Genomic DNA, 23,638 nt, shown 5'->3' on the forward strand with positions numbered 1-23,638 from the left:
TTGTTTGTTTTTTAACCATGTCTGTCTTAAAATGTTCATTCTATGTAAAGGCAGAAACTAGTTTGGGGTCGATTTTACAAGGTTACAAAGCAGGGTTATAGGTCTCCAGTCTTAAAACCAAGTAAGGATTTTTGAAAGAACTACTTCTGAATCAGGAAAATGGAAGCCAGCCACCAAGTAGGTGTTGGGAAGGGGTCATCAGGCTTGAGGAACCATGTGATGACTAGAACCAGAATAAATTATCTACCAGTTTAAGAGTCACGAGGAGAGCCGGGCATTGGTTGTTCACGCCTTTAATCTCAGCACTCAGGAGGCAGAGGCAGAGGCAGGAGGATCTCTGTGAATTCAAGGCCAGAGGTAGTTCCAGGACAGCCTCTAAAACCACTGAGAAACCTGGTCTTGAAAAACTAAAACAAAACAAAACAAAACAAAAAAAATCCAGAAACAAAAAAAGGAGTCATGAGGAGAGAAAAAATGTGGACTAGGTGGGCGGTGGTAGCACACGCCTTTAATCCCTGCCCTCAGGAGGCAGAGGCAGGAGGATCTCTGTGAGTTCAAGGCCAGCCTGGTCTACAGAGAGAGTTCCAGGACAGGCTCCACAGCCACAGAGAAACCCTGTCTCGAATAAACCAAAACAACAACAGCAAAAAAAAAAAAAAAAAAACATGCGGACTGAGATAGGCTTGTTTATTTGGGAGTCCTCTGGGATCCTGGGAGCGGCCAGGAAGTGTGACCAGTGCTGGGTTTTTCCAGAAGGAAATTCCCAGGACTTCCTAGCCTAAGCAGCTTGTGGAGGCGCGCGGGAGAACGCCCAGTCACGCCCCTGGGGGCGTGCCCTGGGCGGGCAGAGGGGGCGGGGCCTCGGCGGCGGAGTCTCTAAGCGGTTGCTGAGGCTGCGGAGAAGCTTGTCGGGCATTTGCCTCGCGCCTTTCTCGTACCCTAGCGCCTCCTCCGCCGGCTTCCTCCTCAGATCGCTTTTTGCTGCAGCGAGCCGACCGATCCCGCCATGGCGACCCGCAGTCCCAGCGTCGTGGTGAGCCACGGGACTCTCGGGCAGGGCCAGAGAGCCAGGCCTCCGCGGGCCTGGGCTCCGGGGCGCGGCCGGCCATGGGCGTTGGGGCCCACGGGGAAGGCCGGGGGCGGGGGCGGTCACAGGCTCCCGGGATCTGGCGGGATGTCTGTCCCGAGAGGGCGGCGGGCAGGATGGAATGGCGGGGGTCGGGAGCAGCGAACCCGGAGAGGGTTGGCTGCGTGTGGGCCAGGAAACTGGAAATGGCGTTGGGCATGACATGTGCGGCCAGCGGCCGCGAGGCGGGGGAGAGGCGGAGGGCGACTTCAAGAATGATCTGGCAGGCAGAGGGGAAGAGGGCGGAGGAGATTGCTTGGGAGAGACCCAGCTCTTGGAGTTTGGGGCTTGGCGGCCAGGGAGAGAGTCGGGGCACCACTGGATGGGGTTCTAGCACCCTAGACGACAGCATGGGGGGGGCAGGTTCAGGCCTGGGCTTTGCCTCCAATTTTGCAGATGTCATAATTCATATTTGTGGAGTGCGCAATTGCTCCATTGAATCCGCGTTGCGGCCCTGGTAGTGAAAACCCGTCTTTTCCCACCTGAAGACACCAGTGAAAAGGAGCCTTGTTTTTTTTTTTCCCATGGTTTGTGTTTTGGGTTGACATACATTTGACTTGATAAGCCCATACCCTTGAGTCTTCTAGTAATTTTTCAAATACAGATTTTTCTCCAGGCAGCCTCTCGAATTTGCCTCTTCTATTGGCTCTATCTTTTCCTGATCCTCCCCTACCTGGCTCCACAACCTTGATTGCTAAAATGACTTAAAGCTCCTGCCTCCGATTAAATATTTTAGCCTGCTTTATTGTGGTTATCGCTCCTACTGCTAAATGTCATAAGTGTCACATCATTCTTTACTAATATCAGTGTTCTAGATCTAGCAGTTACCTGTTTACTTGTTGATTGTTGCTCCCACTATTTTCATATTTTCAGAAAGGGTCTTACTGTATAGTTCTGGTTGATCAAACTACCAGGCTGCTCATGAACTAATGACGCTTGCCTCCCAACCATTGCAGCACCATGCGCTGCTGCATTTATTTCTGTGGTAGGAGCTTTGTTCCTTATAGGTGAGCTCTTCCACTGGGGTAACAGCTTTGTAGGGCAAGAATCACCATTGTAGCTTTAGCAGGTAGCACAATGTCTGGTTTGTGGCGAGTTTTCATTAATAGTTTGAGTGAATTAATAACCATTTGAGCCCTAAAAAATGCTGTCTCATAATCATATTAGACAGGGTGGCTTAAGGCAAAAATACTCTGTTCTTAATGACCTGGAGTCCTGCATGCTTAGAGTATATTTTGTGTGGCCTCCAGTATCTTCATCTAGGCTCAAGCTGCTTTTGTTTAAACAGTTTCTTGCTGTCTAGCTCTTGATTCCCCAAGTAAACCAGGCCTTGGACCTCAGTGAAGGGATTACATGCAAGCATGTGCCATCTTCTGGCTTGAGGTGCTGGCTGCTGGTATTCTTAAGGACTAAGACAATGTGAAAATAGGTACTGAGAAATGCTTGAGTGCGAATAGGAATAATAAACATCCTTACATAGATCCAAATTAGTTTTCAAAATAATCCAGTAACAATGGTACCTTCACATTATCACATTAAGAGGGGGAGAGAGTTTTAAGCCCTGGTTTAGATTAGCAACAGAAACAAGGAAGGTGGAGCTCTGGAGCCTATTCCCAAAAATTGCCTGTTATTTAATTCAGTTATAGAGGAGTTTTACAGATACTTTTAAGTTTTGAGATTTGTAGAGTTAATTAGTTCTTACTCATAGAAGTGGCTATTCTTAGTTTTGTTTGGACATCAAGAAATTCACTATTTGCAAATTCCTGTTTTTTTTTTAAGTTTCCTTCCTTTAAATTGTCTGCATGTTAGGAATAACAAAGACAAACACTTAAATAGTGCTAGTTGCTATTATAAGCCTTCTAACTGACTTGATTTTTTAAATTCTAATATTTCTGTATATGGCTGTTTTGCCTGCATGTATGTACACCATATGCTTTTTCTGTGCCTTGGAGGCCAGAAGAGGTCATCAGATCCAAAAAGAACTGGTATTTCAGATGATTGTGAACTGCCATGGTGGTGCTGGGAATGAACCCAGGTCCTCTGGAAGAGGAATCTAACCCCCTACCTGACTTAGTGAAGAAACATATCTAAATCATTTAGTGCTAAGTTAGGAGCTATAGGAAGATGTTAGACAACTTTCTCTGTAATAGGCATTGGCAAATGTTTTTGCAGACTTAATCTAATGTCAATACCCTAAAGTTACATAATATATACTCTGTCATGTTGACTAACATGACTGGTGACACACTTATACCAAGTGACCATGCACTAGATCACCTTCATGAAATTGGACCTAGGTATTCCTGATATATATAAAAATAAAACATGCTGCTTGCTGCTTCTATCATTTAGAAAAAAGCAAGTTAATGTGAAGCATCAAATGCTTCATATAGCATATCCTTGAATTTCAAAATGTCCCATATTAAAGTGTGATTTACTAACTGAAGTTTTACCTTGCTAGATGACTTTTTTTTTTACTTTTTTGAGAAAGTCTTTAGTGGTCTATGTTGACTACTGTGGCTTTAGCCTTTCATGTTCTAGGATAACAATCTTGTCACCATACTTGGCTTCAAGATAGGGTTTCTCTGTATTGCTTTGGAGCCTGTCCTGGAACTTGCTCTGTACACCAGGCTGGCATTGAACTCAGATCTTCCTGGACTGCCAGAACTAAAGGTATGGCACCACCACCCACCCTAAGGGCTTTTGTTGATGTTTGTTTTTGAGATAGGGATTTTGTAGTTAGGCTGATCTCCCAAACTCTCAGTCTACCTACCTTATCCTCCTGAGTGTGGAGATTAGAGATAACTATTCCCCCATGCTTAGTATACTACTCAGAGGGAAGGGGAGGGAAGACAGGGAATGGGTTTTGGTGATCTAACTCAGGATCTTACATATATTGAGCATTTTTTTTTGTTGTTTTTTGGTTTTTGGTGACAGGGTTTCTCTATTTTAGAACCTGTCCTGAAGCTAGCTCTGTAGACCATGCTGGCCTCATTGCCTGGAACTCAGAGATTGGGCTGCCTCCTACCTCCTCAGTGCTGGGATTAAGGGCGGGTGCCACCAATGTCCGGTTTATGCTATGTTTTAATACTGAGCTGTACCTCTATCCATTTGATATGTTTTTTCATTTGTTAGGATTTATTTCTATTTTGTGTATGAGTGTTTTGCCTGTGCATGATTAGTATGCCTATGGAGGTCAGAAGAGGGCACTTGATCTCCTAGACCTGGAGATACAATTGTGAGGATCCATGTAGGTGCTCGGAACCCAATCCAGGTCGTCTGCAAGAGCAACACATACACTGAGCCATCTTCAGCATGCCCCCCCCCACCAGAATTGGTTAAAACATGTATTTTTTTGCCTATCACTTTTACTATCAACTGTTTAAAGTAAGGTGAAAATTAACTATGATCACCAAAAAATTAGAACAGTTCCTCTCAGGTTTCTTTCTATAAATTTTGATTGTACTGTTACCTATGTCTATCTTAATTATTGTGTCCCAGTTATTGCAGCAGTTAGGAAAAGAACTAATCCTATCAGAAAAAAAATGCCATCCAGTTTTGTTTTCGGTGTAGTTTAGAGGGTTGAGAGCCAGGCTGCTCTCAAACTTCAGTCTGAGGTTCTTTAAGTGTTGGGATTATAGGAATACACTGTGATGACCAGGGTTTCTATTTTATTTATTTTGGATTCAGGACACAGGGTTTGTGTATCCTTGGCTGTCTGGAACTCCCTCTGTAGCCCAAGCTGGCCTTTTGAACTCTTGCCTGTTGGGTACTGGGATTAAAGGTATGGGCCACTACTGCCCAGCCATTTTATTTCTAACTTTTTTATATGTAAGAGGGAAAGAACAGCTAATTTTCTTTTTGTTTTTGTTCAGAGTTGGTAACTCAGACACAAGGTTTTTAAAATTCTGTCCATTTTCTTTTATTCCTGAGACAGGGTCTGTCTGCATAGCCCTGGAGGTCCTGGAGCTAAGTCTGCAGATGAGCTGGTGTTGAACTCAGATCTGCCTGCCTTTGCTTCCCAAGTGTTGGGATTAAAGATAATTTCATTTGTCACTACATTTGGCAAATTCTACTTTGTAAAAAATAGAATTATATCACATTCCTCTTCTCTTTTCTCCCTCCCATTTGCCCTCTTTAGAATTCCTCCAGTGTTCACCATCTCTCAAGTTGTAGCCTCTTATTCTTTATTGGTTACACACACATATTTATGTGTATATGCACACATATATTTTGTGTAAATGGTTTCAAAGTTGATAACTTGGCAGCAAACAACTAATAAGGGGTCACTGCCTGGAAATTATTCACCCAGCAGTTTATTAGTTACCTGTTCTTTGTCTAGGGGTGGGACCCAGAGAAATTTCCAAAACTTAGCTTAAGTGCTGGGATTATAGGCATGCACTGTCTTGTAGTTTTGTATAATTTAGGTTTACTGGAACACATTTGTAATTCCAGTGCTTGGAAGGCAAAGGCATGAAGATTGTTAAGAGTTCTAAGCCAGCCTAAGTTACATAGAGATTAGACAGGAAAGGGAGGAGGTAGTAACAGTTGCTAAATAAGTTAATTTTATAACTAGTAATCAATGTCAACTTTTAGAATGAACAAAAATTAAGGTGTGGCCTCCATATGTGCACCTGCATTAACACGCATACACCCACATGAATACAAATACAAATATCTCAGGCGATAGGAGTCATTAGACTATTTGTCCTTTGGAGAAGAATTGTATCAATATAAACTGGATATAATGGCCCATACCTGTAAACTCCATTTGGGAAGCTAAGGGAGATTTCCCTAGGATACAGACACTTTGGGCTGTGATGTGAGATTCAGATTAGCCTAGACTGCAGAGTTGAGACCATCTGAAATAAAAAAACAAGATATTATCAAAATAACAAAGCAAAAATTGACATAGAAGTCTGTTTTAATTAGAAATCAAAACTTTTGGATTAGAAACCAGCTTGGTGTCTTGACAAATAGGATTCCTATTTTGGAGATCTTTCTGGTGTTTGGATTCTTTGAATAAATGACAGAGTAGGGTGTGTTGGTATACATCTATGATCTCAGCACTCAGGACACAGAGGCAGGAGGATCATAGCAAGTTTGAGGCAGTGTTATCTATATATCTAGTTCCTGGACAGCTGGAGTTATATAGAAGACCCTTTCTCAAACACATAAGACATTGAATTTGTATTTGAAACAATACTCCTTTTTGTTTTGCTTTTGTTCTTCCAAACAGGGATTCTCTGTATTGCTTTAAAACTTGTTCTGGAACTAGCTCTGTAGATAGACCAGGCTGGCCCAATGGATCTGCCTGCCTCTGCCTCCTGAGTGCTGGGATTAAAGGCGTGTACCACCAATGCCTGGCTGAAACAAACCTTGAAGTTCTTAATTTACCTATAGAACCTGAAACCAGGCACTGGACCATTTAAATAGGTGCTGTAGTTTGACAAATTCTGGGTGTGATATGGTTGAAACTTATGCCAGAAACAGTTGAGCTGTTGGAGGGGATGATACAATGACTTCCTTGAGGTACTTTCTTAGCTGGACAATGGTGGCACACGCCTTTAATCCCAGCACTTGAGAGGTAGGCAGAGGCAGGTGGATCTGAGTTCAAAGCCAGCCTGGACTACAGAGTGAGTTCTAGGGCAGACTCCAATGCTACAGAGAAACCCTGTTTGTTTTCAAAGTTAGACCACTTGTTGCCAAAGTGTTAACCCATATTTCTTGAAAGCTGTCAGAACTTATGCAACCAGATTTTCTATTAGTCTAGTTGGTTTGGGGAATTTTTTTGGGTGGGGAGCAAGAGCTCGCTATGTAGGCCACCTTGGCCTCTAACTTGTGATAATCCTCTTGCCTTTGTCTCCTGGTACTAGAAGTATGTGCCACCATTTGCAGATTGATGTTCTAGTTCCTGTGACACCAGTCCTGATACTGCCAACATAGATGAGTCTTGAATGCAATGTAAAGGATGAGTATTACAATTCTTCCTTCCTCAGGAAGTTTTGTTTATTAGATTAATTTGTGATCCTTTAATGTTTTCCTGTAGTTTTTTGGTTTGGTTTGGCTTGTTTTTGGATTTTAGTGTAAAGAGGGCTGGAGATGTAGCTCTGTTAGTGTGTGCTTACCCGGTATGCATGAAGCCCTGGGTTTGATATCTAACACCATATAAACTGGCTGTGATAGCACATGCTTGTAGTCCAAATACTAAAGAGGAAGAAGGTTCAGAAGTTGAAGGTAAGCTGCATAGTGAGTTTGAGGCCAGCCCTCAGGTCAATGAGACCCTCCCATCTCACCATAACACTCACTGTCAAAGAATAGTGGCTTTTAGGATTTTGGAGTTTGGGGGATGGGGTACTTTTAAATACAGGGTTTTTCCTTGTATCCCCTAGCTAACCTGGAACTCAGTAACCCATGCTGGCCTCAAACTTAGAAACCTTTACCTCAGTTCCCCACCCAAGTACTGGGTTAACAGGTGTGCCCAGCAAATTTACCTTGCTGTCATGGTTCTGCTGCTGTATTCATAAAACTGTCATATTTTGCCATTAAAGGTGCCATATCATTTATGTCATTAAATGTTTTGTATGCTGGGTTCTGGGCATACTAATATGATAACCAATAAGATATAACAATTTTTCTGTGTGAGATTGTATTTAATTTACTAGAATAGACTGCTTAGGGGTATTGGGAGAAATGGTAGTCTATAAAGTAACTTCCAGCACCTGGATAAACAGCACTTTCTTAAAATAACCCTTGCACCAGGCAGGGGGGATGGGTCCCTAGGACTTACTGCCAAGCTAGACTAGCCAATGAGAGACCTGGTCTCAAAACATAATAAACTGTAGGCCCATTTTCAAAACCTGGACTCCATACACATTTGCACATGAACCTGCATATAAACATGAGTCCACAATGTTCAATATATAGAATAAGAAGTGCATATTCCACATAAGTTATCTTCTACTTGTGACCTGAAGGAAGAGGAGATATATATATATATATTTTATATGTTTTATATATATATGTTATTTATACTAAAATACTAAAATTGCCCTTCACACCCTCTCATACCCAAATGCCTCTGAAATAAGGGTTATTTTCTAAATTTCATTAAATATGGATATCTTCTAAAGCTCTGATTTGAAACAGCTATCTTTCTTTTTCAGATTAGTGATGATGAACCAGGCTATGACCTAGATTTATTTTGCATACCTAATCATTATGCTGAGGATTTGGAAAAGGTGTTTATTCCTCACGGACTGATTATGGACAGGTAAATAAGATCTTAATTGAAGGTTTAGGTCTATGTGTGTGATATGCATGTATGTGATATGTATTTGTGTAAATACACACTGGAGAAGGACATTGGGTGCCCTACTTTGTTTTCTGTACTATCCCCTTGAGTTAGTGTCTCTGAACATGGGACATGCTGATTCAGTTAGGTTGTGTTCCCTATTGCTACAGCTTCAAACAGATACTGCCACATCTGGTTTTTATGGGGATTTGAATTTTGGTCATGATGCGTGCACAAGTGCTCGAACCCACTGAGCCATCTTACAAGCCTAAGCTGGAGGGTCCTTTTCTTGCATTAATTCCAACTTAGCAACTGATTTAATATAAGCTAGGCCAACTTGTATTGGGGGGGGGGTGAGACAAGGTTGGAACTCCTTCTATAGACATGGCTGCTGGTCTTGAACTCAGATCCTGGCTCTGCCTTCCAAGTGCTGGGATTAAAGGCATGTACCACCACTACTACTACTGCCTGACATCAAGGCCAACTTAATGAGCAAAGGTTATCTGTTAAACATTTTATTTGAATGTGTGAGTGCCTACATGCATGTAAGTAAGCATATGCATTCCAGGAGGCCAGAAAAGTATGATGAATCCTCTGGACCATTCATTGTGAGCCACTGTGTGGGTACTGGGAACTGAATGAACTTAGGTCCTCTGCTAAAACAACAAGTGATCTTAATTGCTGAACTAACTCTCTAGCCCTAAAATTTTCTGTTGTTAAAAGTTCTTTTCACAAAAAGACTTAGGAAGTCTTACTAATTATCCAGTTTGAGACATAAACATTGAAACAAGGCTGGAAGATCCTCATTTGTTTGTAAATGAGATAATATTGTCCATTTACATTTATTAACTAGAACACTACCTATGTGTACACTGTGTCACGTATGTGATAATAGTTATATACTATTAGTACTACATTTTTGGACTTTTCAATATTAGTGCATCTTTTAAAAATATTTGCATGTGTTGTGTGTTAGATAGGGTCTCACTGTTTAGTTCAGTCTGTCTTGGAAGAACCCCCCCCCCATTATTTGGAGACTTACAGGTATGAGCCACCATGCCCAGTGTGTTATATTTTTGAAAAAAGGTTCCAAATTTTAGCTTAGACTGGATTCCAACTCACCGTGTAGCTGAGGATGATCTTAAGTTCTGATCCTATTGCTCCAATTACTGGTGTACCATCATGCCCTCGTTCCTGTGCATACTAGGCATGATCTCTACCATTCCAAGCTCCCCCAGGTTTGTTTTAAAGGTGACATGCTATTCTATTCATGGATGTATCATGACTGTATTGTTTTGTAGACACTTAAGATCTCCATTATTTTTCACTTAGGAGTATATTAAAAGTAATAACACGTATGTATACACACATTGACACTTGCTCAACTTTAGGCAAGTAGAAATTCTGGGTCAAGTGAAAGATGCATACTAAATTTCATTGCCAAATTAATCTCTAAAGTTACATCATTTTATTTTAACAGTGGTCTGTGAGTTAATTTCTCTTCACAATCTATTGTTTTATATTAGAAAAATGCAATTTAACAAAACTTCCCAATCTAGTTAGTTTCAAACATTATACCTTATTTATTTGTGTTTTTAAATTTCATGACAGGTGTTCTAGTGTACTTGTTTTTTCTTTTGAGACAGGATCTTACTATGTAGCCTAAAGTGACCTAGTACTTTGCTGTCTATAGTATGATCATAAAACCATACCAATCTTTCTGCTTCAGCTTCCAGAGTGCTAGAATTATAGGCATGTACCTGGTTTTAAAGGTTGAGTTATGTGTTGGTGTATAACTGTAATCTCACACGTGGGCTACATAGAGGTTATCCTGTGTCAACTTCCCCAACCCCCAAAATCTTACCATTGGCATATAGAAAATTCACTTTACTTAAAAGTTTGATTTATGAAGCAATAATCTTCATGGGGACAAAGGATGTGTCCTGTGGCAGTATAATAATGCTTAAGAGGTGTCTGTTGTAAAATAATATTTTATATTCTATACCTGATTTATTGCAGGACTGAAAGACTTGCTCGAGATGTCATGAAAGAGATGGGAGGCCATCACATTGTGGCCCTGTGTGTGCTGAAGGGGGGCTATAAATTCTTTGCTGACCTGCTGGACTACATTAAAGCACTGAATAGAAATAGTGATAGATCCATTCCCATGACTGTAGATTTTATCAGGCTGAAGAGCTACTGCGTAAGTATAATTTACAATTTAAGAATATGGCAATTCTAGTTTTGTATGTATTTTTATTTTGAGACAGTGTTTCTCAGTGTAGCTTTGGAGCCTAACCAGGCTGACCTTTTGAACTCAGATCTACCTGCCTGTGCACCACCACCTGAGCCTCCCAGTTTTTTTTAGTGTTTTAGTTTGAAACCCACTCTCACTAACTTTGAACTTATTACATAGGCTAGTCTAGATTGACTCAGTTTTTCAAATAGCTGGTGCAACCAGTTCTGGCTGTTCATAGGTACTTTACATCACAACACTGTATTGTCTGATAGTCACCCAAGAGGGATATCTACTTACTTACTGCACGGTTTTTCTATAGTCTTATTTTTACGTGGATTTTAATTTGTTTTTTGATACTGCTCAGGCTAGTATCAAAATCTGTGGCTCATAGTCCTTCTGTATTAGCTTCCCAAACCTGACTTTGCCACACCTGACTGTGTTAGTATTTTCCAAAACTGTTAATTACTATTGAGTACAGTGAGAGAGATGGCTCAGCAGTCATAAGCACTTACTTGTGGGGAGGACTAGAGCTTAGTTAACTAACACCCAGAAGATGGCTCACAGCTATGTAACTCCAGTTCCAGGGGATATGATGATGTCCTAGCTCCAGATAAAGAGAAGTCAGTTTTATAAGAGTTATGGGATTGGTGAGATGAGTCAAAAGCACTGGTTGCTCTTTCAGAAGACCTGCTTCAATCCCTAGCACCCACATGGTGTTTCAAAGAGGTCTTAAACTCCAGTCTCAGGGATCTCTGATGCACTCTTTGCCTCCAAGGGCACCAGGCACTGATATAAGTATGCAACTATAATGCCGCCCATACATTTTATTAGCCCCATTTAAAAGGAGGCTGTTTTCCTTGAAGAAAAGTTTCAGTAAAACATAAACAAATATTGGTCAGTGGGACTGGAGATTTTAGCTTGTCTTAGACTGCCTGTGAATGTTCTGTCCCTATAGCCATAGCCTTTGAATCACAGCTCCATTCTTAGGTATTTATTTCTTTGTCCGTGGGCTGTAATACCATCTTTCTACACAAGATGTCAGCATTTACCAAGGTTTGTTATTGCCATGTAACACCATAATTACTTCCAAACTAGTTACAGGTTTTACAGTTATTTTTCTTTTTGATTTCATTAAAATTAGCTATGTGTGTTTGAAATTCTGGGTTTTAGATTAGAGTAATACAAGAAATAATATGCAAAATGGCATTAAAAGCCAAACATTTAGTTTATAGCATATCCTAGTAGTATGGTTTAATATTTTGTTACTTCCCATTTCCCCTTACACATTCTACCAACTGAACTACCTTTTTATTTTTTGAGGTGTAGTTGCTATGTGTAATCTTGGCTGTCCTGGGACTTGTGCTGTAGATCAGTCTGTCCTAGAGCTCAAAAGAGATTGATCAACTTGCCCCTGACCACCCCCCAGTGCTGGGATTAAAGGCTGAGCTACCACCTGGATTCTAGTAGTTCTTTTTATCTTTATATGTGTTTGCCAGTATGCATGTATGTGTGACATGTGCATGCTTGATGTTTTTGAGGTTAGAAGAAGAGGGCATTAGATCCCTTAACTGGAGTTACAAGCAATTGTAAGCTGTCAGGTAGGTGCTGGGAACTGAACCCAGGTCCACACAGTAGCAGCACATGGGTCTTATTTTGAAATACAACACGAATTAAGAATATTGGTTAGATCTTTTCAGTTGGAGTTCATGGGGTTCATGACTAGGTTTGGGCCCTGTTAATGTAAGCAATTTTCTTCTAATTCACTTATAGTTTTATTTTTTACATTTAGATTTTAATCCATCTGTGCATGGTATGAGGTAGGGACCATGCTTTATCTTTTCTCAAATGGATGACCAAATGCCATTTGTTGAATAATTCATCTTTTAATTACTGACTCAAAATACCATCTTTGTCATATACTAAATTGTCATATGTTTTTGGGTCTGTTTCTGGGTTTTACTTTGTTCCTTTAACTTTTTGTCAATCATGGTGCTGATTGACACAAGGTAATTCCTGTAGCTTTATGTATAGTACTTGTTGCTTTCCCAGTAGAGCAAGTCCAGGCTCTTTTATTAATCTGTTTTCAATTCAGTTTTCTGTCTTGATTCCCGCACATCCAAATTATACCAACAACTACAGTGAGTGTTAAGTGCTCTCCCTTGAAACCTCTGTAAAGGTTTCTGCTAATTTCTATGAGAGCAGAGTTAGTATGTTCTAACGGACCTGGTTTCTCAGTTCTGAAGATGACTTGGATATGGGCTAGAATTTCATGGGGGCATATCCTCAGGGTTGGATGTGATACATACCAGCTCCTTCAACTTGTGATTCACAGGAGTGTCACAGGGCCAGAAGCAGAAACCTGCTATGCTAATAAAATGTACTTTGTGGTCGAGAAGTGCCTGATTGATGACTAGTAACTATAATATGCCCATTCATAAATTGATGAACTCTATATTTTCAGGACTCAGAAAAGTATGATTTTTTTTTAAAAATTTACTAATCTTTATGTACCTAGTCATTAATTTCTAGAAACCTAATTTCATAATTTAGAATACCATAATGTTGTGGTCATTAGATAGCTAACTTACAAGATTTATCTTACATATAGTAATTTGAAGATTGTATTTAAGAATATGCATTTAAACTATGTTTTTTCTTAACTAGAATGATCAGTCAACAGGGGACATAAAAGTTATTGGTGGGGATGATCTCTCAACTTTAACTGGGAAGGTATGTATCTTGAAGGGGAAGGAAAGAATCATATTTATACCAAGAATCAATTAGAAAATAGAAATCCACATTGTTAATTACTGCTTTCTGTAATACCTCTTTGAAAATCTAATTTGGGGATCCTTCAGAAAATGAGAAGGCATTCAACCACAGCTAAACCCACTGAGCTGAACTCCTGGAACCCACTTGCAGAGAGAGAACTGATGAGCAAAGGGCCCAAGATCAGGCCCCCTGAACTTGGGTATTAGTTAGGAGGACTGGGTATACTATGGGACCTGTGACAGTGGAATCAGGATGTACCCCTAGTGCAAGAAAGGACTTTGGGAGCACATTCCCCATGGAGGGACACTCCCATAGCCAGGAGACACAAGGGAGGGCATAGGCCCTACCCCTAATGACTTGACAGATTTTGATGATCCCTCGTGGATCTTTCTTAGAATGCCTCTCCCTGGGGAATGGGGTGTGTGTCAGGGGGTGCATGGGAGGGTAAGGGAACTGGGAAATATGCAGAGATAAAATGATAGTGGTAGCTACCTCAGTTAATATTAGTAGAGCTATTACAGAAGTATTCTGGTAAATACAGCAAATAAGACATGTATGAGTGTGTGGAGGTCAGGATTAAGAGACCTCAAAGTCACACAAGGAAGTAGAGCTTGAATCTTCTAGCCTTTACATTTTAGTGCTCACTGTCTACTTCCCTGAAAATCTGCAGGGGAACTTGTGAAATTCTAAAGTTCTGTATTGGGGTCATGACTAACAAATGTTGCCATCAGCAGTGTTTGGAAACTTCAGACAAGTTGTAATCTGTTGGTTCATTCTCTCTCTCCTGTCCATTGGGTATAGAACTGCTAGGCCTCCTTCCCTTTCATTGTGCTTTGTCCACATTTAGAAGCTATTCAAAACTTTGGCCTCATGGCTGTGTACCACTACACAGCCCTGATCTTAAACAGATCTTTGCATCTAAAATATCTTTATGACAGTTGCAGTAGATTCTGCTTATTGTAGAAAAAAATCAAGGAATAAAAAAATCAAGTGTGGTTTAACTTAGTGAGATTATGGGTTTATTTGAAACATTTTTTTCTTTTGAGGAAATTCATGCATGTATATGTATAGACAAACAAATACTATGCAAAGGATTTACTTCAATAGCTATATTGCTTTTTCCTCTCATTAAATTTGTATTTAACTTAGAATTTATATAGACCTCATAACACTAAGATAGTTAGTCATTTGTTTTGTAATCTGTCCTTTAGATTGCCCCCAATTTCTGTTATTCTCTCCAGAGAATGTCCACATTTCCCTAGTGTTAGATTTCTCCTTAAACCTATAATGGCTCCCTCTATTATGGCTCCTCTTTTCATTATTCGTACCCTGACTCAATCTTCCTGTCCCCTGTCTTCAGTTACTATTCTATTGCTTTAAAGAAGACATACTGTGACCCAGATAACTTAGAGGGTGAGTCTAGGACCATCCTACAGGTGAACCTGGAGGCAGGCTGGCAGCATGACACTGGAACAGTAGTTTATATTATATATCTGCAAATTGTGTTCAGAGAGGACTAGAGACCAGGGCTGATTGGGACTTCTGAAACCTCAGGGCCTACTTCCAGTAACAAGGCACACTTTCCAAAGCAGTTCCACCAAACATTCAAATGTAATAACCTATGGGCATAGGGTGAAAAAGGTTGAATTTTATTAAACCAAGTAGATGCTATATATATACTCTACCTTGATAATTACTATCTTAGAATAATTTAGAAGATGTTATAATTCTGGTGTTGATTGTTTGGGAGAGTGCATTGAGAAATTTAGTGAGTATTGGGACATGTGAAATGCTGCCTTGTTCCTTCAGCATAAACACAGAAAGGGTGAGGGCCCAGACATGGTAAATCACAACTGTAATCTCAGGATTCCATAGATTGAGACAGAAATATTGCTGCCATTTTTGAGGTCAGTCTGGGCTACATAATGAGTTCTAGGCCAGCCTGGGCTACAGAGTAAAAAGAGAAGAGTAGATTGGAATGGGTTTATTGTACAAAGAGGAACAATTAGTATTTTTTCTTAGTATAACCCCCCCCACATATGTGCATAACAGCTATATTAGCTGTAGCTTGTTGGGAAAATAGAATTTTAATTGCATTCTCTGTTATGATTTTTGGAGGCATTATAGTTGTTAGAATAAAAGGTCAGGTGGTTCAGGTTTACATATGGGACACAGATCCAGAGAAAATTCACAAGTTGCTTAATATTTTGCATTAAAGATTAAAAGCTTTATATAAAAATCGAACAAATGGTCAAATATTCTTTCTAATAGTATACTTGTTTCAAGCAGGATTCAGTATAATCAAATACATGCAAGAGTTTGGGTAATTTCTAGAGTTAATTGGAAATGTACAATTCATGTTCTAATTTTCATCTTTTTTTTTCTTCTAGAATGTCTTGATTGTTGAAGTAAGTCCTGCATTTACTTTATTATACTGTATAATTTTCTAGCATAATGTTTAACTAAAGGTAATTATCTATACACTAAAGGTATGGGGGGAGAGGTACAGATTGTGTTTTCTAAACACTAAGGGAAGCCATGTACATTAGGGCATGCCTGGAATCCCAGATGCTCAGGAAGCTCTTGAATTAATTCCATTTAGGTTAACCTGTGTTACATAATTAGCTTGAAACAACAAAAACACCCACAGAGAGGATAAGTGATTTATCTTCCTGCTCATGAAGAAAGTTAAAAAAAACTAGCTATAGCTATGTAGAAAGGTGTGATTTACTTTTATCATAAGATGACATGTATCAAATCCTGTGAGACAGGATTTCTTTATTGCTTTGGAGTCATATTCTTAATAAAAATTACAGTTCATGTGTCATTTTCCATTTGGTATTATGCCCTTGAGTACCAATAAAGTTTATTCAGTGCTCAGTTTGCCAGCTACTACTGTAGATAGAGAAACAAGCACAAGAATGGTAAACAGATTCCCAAGGTCACCAGGCAGTAAGTGAAGTAAAGACTCAAACCATCACTCTCTGTAGCTTGTTGCTTTTCAATGTGATTCCCTAGCATCCAAAAGCATCAGCCAAGCACCTTCTGACTCCTAATGTATATGATGAAAACCAGTGAGGTTTTCTTGAGTGAACATTGAGCTGAGTGTTTTTGCTGTTGTTGGTTTATTTAGGGGGTAGTTAATGATTACTTGAGACAGAAGTTTTCTGTCACTTTTTGAGGCTTCCTGGAACTAGCTCTTATATAGACCAGGCTGGTCTCAACTCACTGCCTCCTGAGTACTGGGATTAAAGGTGTGTGCCACCATGGCCAGGCCGAGCTAAGCTTTAAGAACCATTTATTTACTCAGTAACATTCTCATTTAGCTATGCTACATAAAAATCTTACATTTCCATGTTAACTTTCTTTCACTTGCCACTATCTAACAGCCTACACACACCCACACATATTTTGTGGTCTCCCTGTTCCATATCTGTCTGCCTTACTGAACTCTATACTCTGCGATTGCCTTCCTACCTTGATTGATTCAGTTCTTAAGTACAATAAACATTTAAATGTTTTTTTTTAAAATGTGGCTTCAAAATACATACCAATCTTGTTCTCTATTTTCATTTTCTCTATACTTTTCACGTTTTCCACAGCGTCATTTCTCTGCCCTTAGTTTCTTATTCAGTTTTATAATCCTGTCTGCTTTTTGCGATATCTCTTGCTTTTTGCAAGGTCTCTCTGAACCAGGGGCTCATATTTTATTATATCACCTGGAAGCTAGGAAGCCCCAGCAATCTTCCTGCTTCTTGCCTACTCACACATGGCCTGTAGGTGGCAGCAAAATGCCTACTTTTAAATGTGAGTAATAAAATCCAAACTCCAGTCCTCATGGTTACACAGCTAGTATACATAACCATTGAGCCTCCTCCAGTCCTTGTTTTTTTTAACAAAGGAAATTTAATAGTGATGATAGGAATCAGAAGATACTAAACAAATGTTCTATGACTAGGCTTTGCCTTCAGTTCTTTTTGTTTCTTTGAGAAAGAGGTAGCTAAATAGCTCAGGCTAAATTCAACTCCATCCACCTGCCTGTACCTCCCAAGTTAAGTGCTGGGATTACAGGCATCTACCACAATGCACCTGCCTTTTCCCCTTCTCTTTTCCCTATCTTGAAAAAATATTTACAGAATTAAACATGATAGTTTGTCTGCCATCCTAGCTGGCAGGAGGATCTTGAGTTTAAGGAACTAGCTTGCCTTATTTAGCTAGACACTGTATGGAAAAGAAACAAAGACATACATGTGTGTACAGTGCTTACATGTATGTACCCACTTCAATTAATTGGTTTGACCTCACCATACCTGTGCAGGCTAGTTCTGGGAACTGACATTCCTTCCCACCAGTTGCTGAGAGCCATATGGGTTACAAGTTCCAGAATATGTGCCATGGAACACCAGAACACTGGGGTTCTGTATATTGTGTTTGGATATTGACTCTGATTTTAAAATTATGCTAGTTTTACTTAACAACTTACCATTGAATGTCTCTTCTTCTTAAAAGGATATAATTGACACCGGCAAAACAATGCAAACTTTGCTTTCCTTGGTCAAGCGTTACAACCCCAAAATGGTTAAGGTTGCAAGGTATGTATGACATTGTAAGGAGCATGTTTTTCTTCATTTGTAGCATTAAGCAATTGCTTCTTGGTAAGGAGAAATGCTTTCAGTGCTTTAAAAACTTATTATGCTTTGTTAATTACATTTGTATCTAATACAGTATATATAGGGCCCTGGATTTAGGATGACTTCAGCTCCCTAGATGTTCAAATCCTTCATAAAAGTGTCAGAAGGGCTGGCAAGATGGCACCTGCTGCCAAGCCTGATTGTGTTCCACAATCAGAGAATCAAATCCTAGAAATTCCCGCTGACAGTATAGGTGTAGCACGATAAACGTCCTCCAAACAGCATACAAAAAATAAAATGAAATTTTAAAACTTATGTGTTTAAAAATTTTAATTTAAAAATTAAATGTTTACAGTGAACCCATGCACATTCTCTCATAAACTTTAATACCTATTACAATGTCATAATTATGCTGAATCATTTAGAGAAATGTATATCTTTAGTTATTAAATGTGTGGGTGCTACATGCAATGTGGAGGTTAATGTACATAGGTACAAAGGGCCAGAGCGTGATTGGATATCTTCCTCTATTGCCTGAGACAGGGTCTGTAATTGAATCAAGTTCAATGTGTTAGCCATACAAACTGTTTGGTGGGTGAGCATTTGAATTCATCTCTAACATCATAGTGCTGAGATAACAAACACATACAGCCATGGCCAGCTTTTTATATGAATATAAAAGAGGCAAACTCAGTTACCTGTGCTTTCAGACCAACATTATTTACACATGTAGAGTCAATTAACAATTGGTGTTGCAGTGTGTTTATACCAGATTTGTCCTGAGTAGCATCCAAGGATAGATGTGAAACAGAAACCAATGATAACAAATAGGAGTTGAGGATATAAGCAGTCCCACATCTTCGTTGCTGTACCTAGATGTTTGGCTTTTGCTTTCATAGTTCTTTCTGTTTTTGTCAATAGTTATGGTTTGACCCTACAATAGTTAACTTCCACCTTACAGATGAGAATGTTGAAAAGCATAATTGCCTACAGAAAGCTAGCTCTAATAAGCTGTAGAGAGATGATTTCAATACAGGGAACCTGGCTCAGTTGATGCTTCTGGATTTTTTATTGTTAAAAATTTTGTTTTATTGGGTTTGCTTTGCTTTTTACTTTCACAATTTCATTTTTATCTTAGACTAATCTGTGGTTTTTGTGTAGAGGAAAGTTCAGGTCTTTTGAATGATTAACTGGTACTTAAATTTTTTTAATTACACTTATTTATTGTGGCAGGGATATGGGCATGTGCCACATGCACTTGTGTAGGTCAGAGGACAGCCTGGGGGAGTTGGTTCTCTAACTTGTTGGTCTTGGGTGGGGGTAGAATACAGCTTGGTAGACTTGGCAGCAATAGCCTTACCCTCTGAACCATCACTGCTGACTAAATGGCTTTTATAAACCATTTTTAAAGGTTCAAAATGTATCTTTTTAATAAAGCCTGTTTGAGCATTTCATCCTCATGGACATCTTCTGATGTTACAAGTAAACCTCAGTGATTTTTTTTGGGGGGGTCTATTAGGAGGTAGTATGTGCTCAGAGAATACTCTGGTAATTTTTTGAACGTTTGTTTTGGTTTTTCCCAAAAGGAAAATTAAACCTATTTGATATGAATATATGATAGTACGGCCACTTTTAACAGTTTCTTTGGAAACTGTACATATAACTAATTACCAGAAGGCCTCACAGATTATACTGGGTACTTATCCCTGAGAAATAGAAGTGCACATTGATATAAGTTGATAGCCAGGTATGGCAGTTCACCCATTTGGAAAGTGTAGGCAGGAGTCACATTGAATTTAATCTGTACAAGAGTGTTCACAACACCATTTGTGATTGCCCAAAATAAAAGCAACAAAATTCGAACAATACTGTAGTACACCTATATCACACTTTCAGCAGTACATAAAGCAGATATTTTCTGTTTAAACTGCTTATCTGCCCTGTTTTACCCAAAGCTATTTTAATAAGTCCCTCTCAAAGCAAAGTAATAGAACTGTATGATTATACTGTATGATACCTACTTTGAAACGGCCAAGTCATACAGATAAGAACAGATTAGGGGTGCCAGGGGTTGAGGGAATACAGGAGGGAATCTTGCATTGATTTCAAAGTATCTTGATTATAGCTGTGATTAGAAAATTCCATGTTATTAAACTCACCAGAACTGCACAGGATGAGTTTATATAAAATTGAAATCTGCACATGGTCACTTAGTTCATCAATGCCTATGTTTGATAATCTGCTGAAAAGAACACTTAGAGACCTCCCTTTTGTATGATTTTTCATTTGCAACTTCCTGTGAAAATTTAAAAACCATTAACTATTTTGGTACTAGAGCTTCAATTTGCAAAGCTATCCAGATAATTACCTTATATTTGTATATATTTATATATATCAAATTACATTTGCACATTCATGATTTCTATAAATACTCAATAATGTTTAAAAAAAAATGAAACTCACATTTTAAGCAAGAGTCAAACAATCGAAAATATAACTAAAATGTAGTAGATAGCTCAGTGTTAAAATACATTAACACTGTTCAATCTCCATTGCAAAAAAAAAAAAGTTCTTAACGCACTTCCATTTGTGAGGCAGCTATTAAAAGTCTCAATGAAAGAGCATGTCTTACCCACCTTTCTTTTCATCTTTGCTTGTTAGCACCTTGACCCACTCATCTTCCTTAGTATCTGCACTTCAACAGACAAAGGGGTATTAAGATTCTGCTTTCAGAAGCATCTTACCAGGTTCCAGGTGGAGACCAGTCAGGGGCCTTGTCCTGTGAACTCTAATGTAGCTCTCCATTTCTGTCTTCCTATGAGTATGCAAAACTGACCTTATCCTAAATGTAGATGATATTACTCAAGAACAGTTTTCTTTTGTAATTCTGTTTTCCCATATATCACATGTAATAATTTGTAATTTACAGCTTGCTGGTGAAAAGGACCCCTCGAAGTGTTGGATATAGGCCAGACTGTAAGTAGATGCCCTTTGGGCGATCATTTTATCCACCTTATAACTGAAAAAGGTGACTCTGCAATGGCTTAGAGAACATTTGTAAAGAAAGCACATTTGCAAATAGATTTGAAAGCACTATTTTCTCCGTCTAAATAATTGTCTGTGACTCTTTACAGTTGTTGGATTTGAAATTCCGGACAAGTTTGTTGTTGGATATGCCCTTGACTATAATGAATACTTCAGGGATTTGAATGTAAGTAATGCTATTTTTTTCTCACATAGAAATTTAGGAAAAAATTGTTACTCCTTCCAGCACCTTATCATTTGACCAGACCGATGGTTCCCATTAGTCACATAAAGCTGTAGTCAAGTACACACATTCTTACAACTGGAACTTGGCCAGACTAGGGGGACACTACTACTCACTGGCTGGAATAGTTGAACAGCTCATTCTTATTTCATATGATAAATAAGAAACAATTCTATTTAAATCTCTATCCCAGTAAGATACCTGCCTCCCACTCTGGAGGCAAGAATCCCTCTGAGGAGTTTATGAACAAACATGGTGTAACTAAGAAGACTACACAGATAGCAGTTTCTCTGTGAAGTACCGAATCTCTCTGTAGACCAGGCTGCCCTCTAAGTCAGAGAATCCATCTGTCTCTAATGGGATTAAAGGCTTGCACTATCATCACCTTCAATGCCTGCCTTTTCAAACGTACATAAAAGCAGAACTGCTTTGTTCCCCAAATGTATTCTCTTCGAGTTACTGGTCCATGTTACAAGTAGTATGTTTGGTAGTATGTTCTCTATTGTTTCTCTTACCTCAAATATATTTTTCTAATGTGAATTTTTCTTCTTTTATAGCATGTTTGTGTCATAAGTGAAACTGGAAAAGCCAAATACAAAGAGGAGAGTTGAATCTGCAAATGAGTCCCATTGATTTTGCCAGCAAAATTAAGCAAGCATTCTAGTTGTGCAGCCACCTGCATCATAGTATAGCTTTATGCATGAACCTTTTAAGGATTTTATGGTTTTTTATTTTTAGAAATGTCAGCTGCTGCATTCTTTTTATTTGCACTATGAGCCTATAGGTCAACTATATATTGTAGCTTACCACTATTAAAAATGCTGAGATTGTATTTGTAAGAAGCATCTAAAGAGGATATATATTAGTTTTTTAATTGGTATTTTAATTTTTATATATTCAGGAAAGATATGATTGAACATTAATTACAACACCATATATTTAGAACAGTGAAGCACTCAGTTGTGTTAGTGACCATCTAAGAAGTTCAGTGGAATAAACATGCTTCAGCATGCCTGGCTGTATTTCCCCACTTGGGATTATTTCAGTGAGTCATTGTCAACAGTTCCTTTTAAATGCAAATAAATAAATTCTAAAATTAACCACTTTTGATTTCTTTAATGTAAAAAACTAAGGATTGCCTATCATTTCCCTGTAAAGTAACTTGGTAACCCTCACCAAATATGGCAAGTAATGGTTATCTGGTGGAATGGCTTGGTAGAACTAGAAAAGTTCCTATTTGAGAATGTACAATTTACTAAACACACACACACACAGAGACCCCTTAGATTTCTGGGGTCGTTCAGACTGCAAGTTCTCAGACATGTCCTGTTAACCATCTTTGTGTAGATAAAGCTTTATTAACCAAAGAACAATAGCAACAAAACAGTTTTGTATTGGGGGAACAAGAGATAATTTTTGAATCAAAAGCTCTGCTTGCCTTTTGGTTGCAGTTAGGTATGAAGCAGGAAGCTTTTAAGTAATACTAAGAATTGGCTGCAGTCAAACTGGTTAGATGGACCAGCAGGTAATTGCCTAGGACGACATGCATAAGCATGGGTACACACATATGTAATTAAATTAAAAAGCCACAGGCCCAGAACTTTGCAGTTTACAAAAATGCTTCACTTATGTTATGAAGGTCCACCTGGTTACTACTGCTGAGCCTTCTTACTCTTTTTGACAATTACTCTTCTTACTCTCTGAGTTGTGCTTTTTGTAGATAAAACAGTTACTTGGCTATTGACAGTTTGAAGTGATGTTAATGAGTAGCAAGCCCCTGCAACAATGTTAGTTGCATAGGACACAAACCACTTTGTGACAAGATCTCTGCAGTATTCAGCTCTGACTGTCCTGGAACTCTGTAGACCAGGCTGGCCTTGAACTCAGATCTTTCTCTGCTCCAAGTGCTGGGTGTGCTACCATACCCAGCAGGCAAAAACACTCATCTGTAGGCCTCTCAGCCCAGACTGGCTTCAAACTCCCCACACCTGCCTTCTAAAAATGTGGATTATAGCTGAGCTGCCATCTGTCTCATTCACTGGTGTCTAGAGAATAGAAGGGGCTCCCATGGTTGAACGAGTAGGTAACTAAGAGCTCTGGCCCTGCTCAGGGCTGCTAGATTGCCTAGTCCTTAATAGTGACTCACTATTAGTAGTGATCACTCACCTTTAGTAGGTGTAGTGCTGGTTTTTTTTTTTTTTTTTTTTTTTTTTTTTTTTTTTCCTTTTACGTTTTTGGAATGGCTGCACTCATGTCATAGAAGGTATGGGGAGGCAAAGAGGACAACTTTTGGGAATAGGTTATCTTT

The 23,638-nt window shown here is 39.2% G+C and overlaps 1 protein-coding gene across 1 annotated transcript; it reads left to right on the top strand.

Annotated features, from left to right (window-relative positions):
- Positions 1–951: 951 nt before the first annotated feature.
- Positions 952–22,430, top strand: Hprt1 (hypoxanthine phosphoribosyltransferase 1). Its single transcript, XM_051178599.1, has 9 exons — positions 952–1,033; positions 8,293–8,399; positions 10,440–10,623; positions 13,324–13,389; positions 15,822–15,839; positions 17,941–18,023; positions 20,992–21,038; positions 21,197–21,273; positions 21,888–22,430. The coding sequence occupies exons 1-9, from the start codon at positions 1,007–1,009 to the stop codon at positions 21,939–21,941; spliced, it is 663 nt and encodes a 220-aa protein (XP_051034556.1). The 5' UTR covers positions 952–1,006; the 3' UTR covers positions 21,942–22,430.
- Positions 22,431–23,638: the final 1,208 nt, after the last annotated feature.

This window comes from Phodopus roborovskii, unplaced genomic scaffold (genome assembly GCF_943737965.1).
Source record: "Phodopus roborovskii unplaced genomic scaffold, PHOROB, whole genome shotgun sequence".
In the NCBI taxonomy this organism is placed as follows: Eukaryota; Metazoa; Chordata; class Mammalia; order Rodentia; family Cricetidae; genus Phodopus; species Phodopus roborovskii.

Coding starts and splice junctions, on each gene's coding strand:
- Hprt1 (XM_051178599.1), top strand. CDS start 1,007: ATGGCGACCCGCAGTCCCAGCGTCGTG. Junction 8,400..10,439: donor CACGGACTGATTATGGACAG/GTAAATAAGATC, acceptor GATTTATTGCAG/GACTGAAAGACTTGCTCGAG. Junction 21,274..21,887: donor AATACTTCAGGGATTTGAAT/GTAAGTAATGCT, acceptor CTTCTTTTATAG/CATGTTTGTGTCATAAGTGA.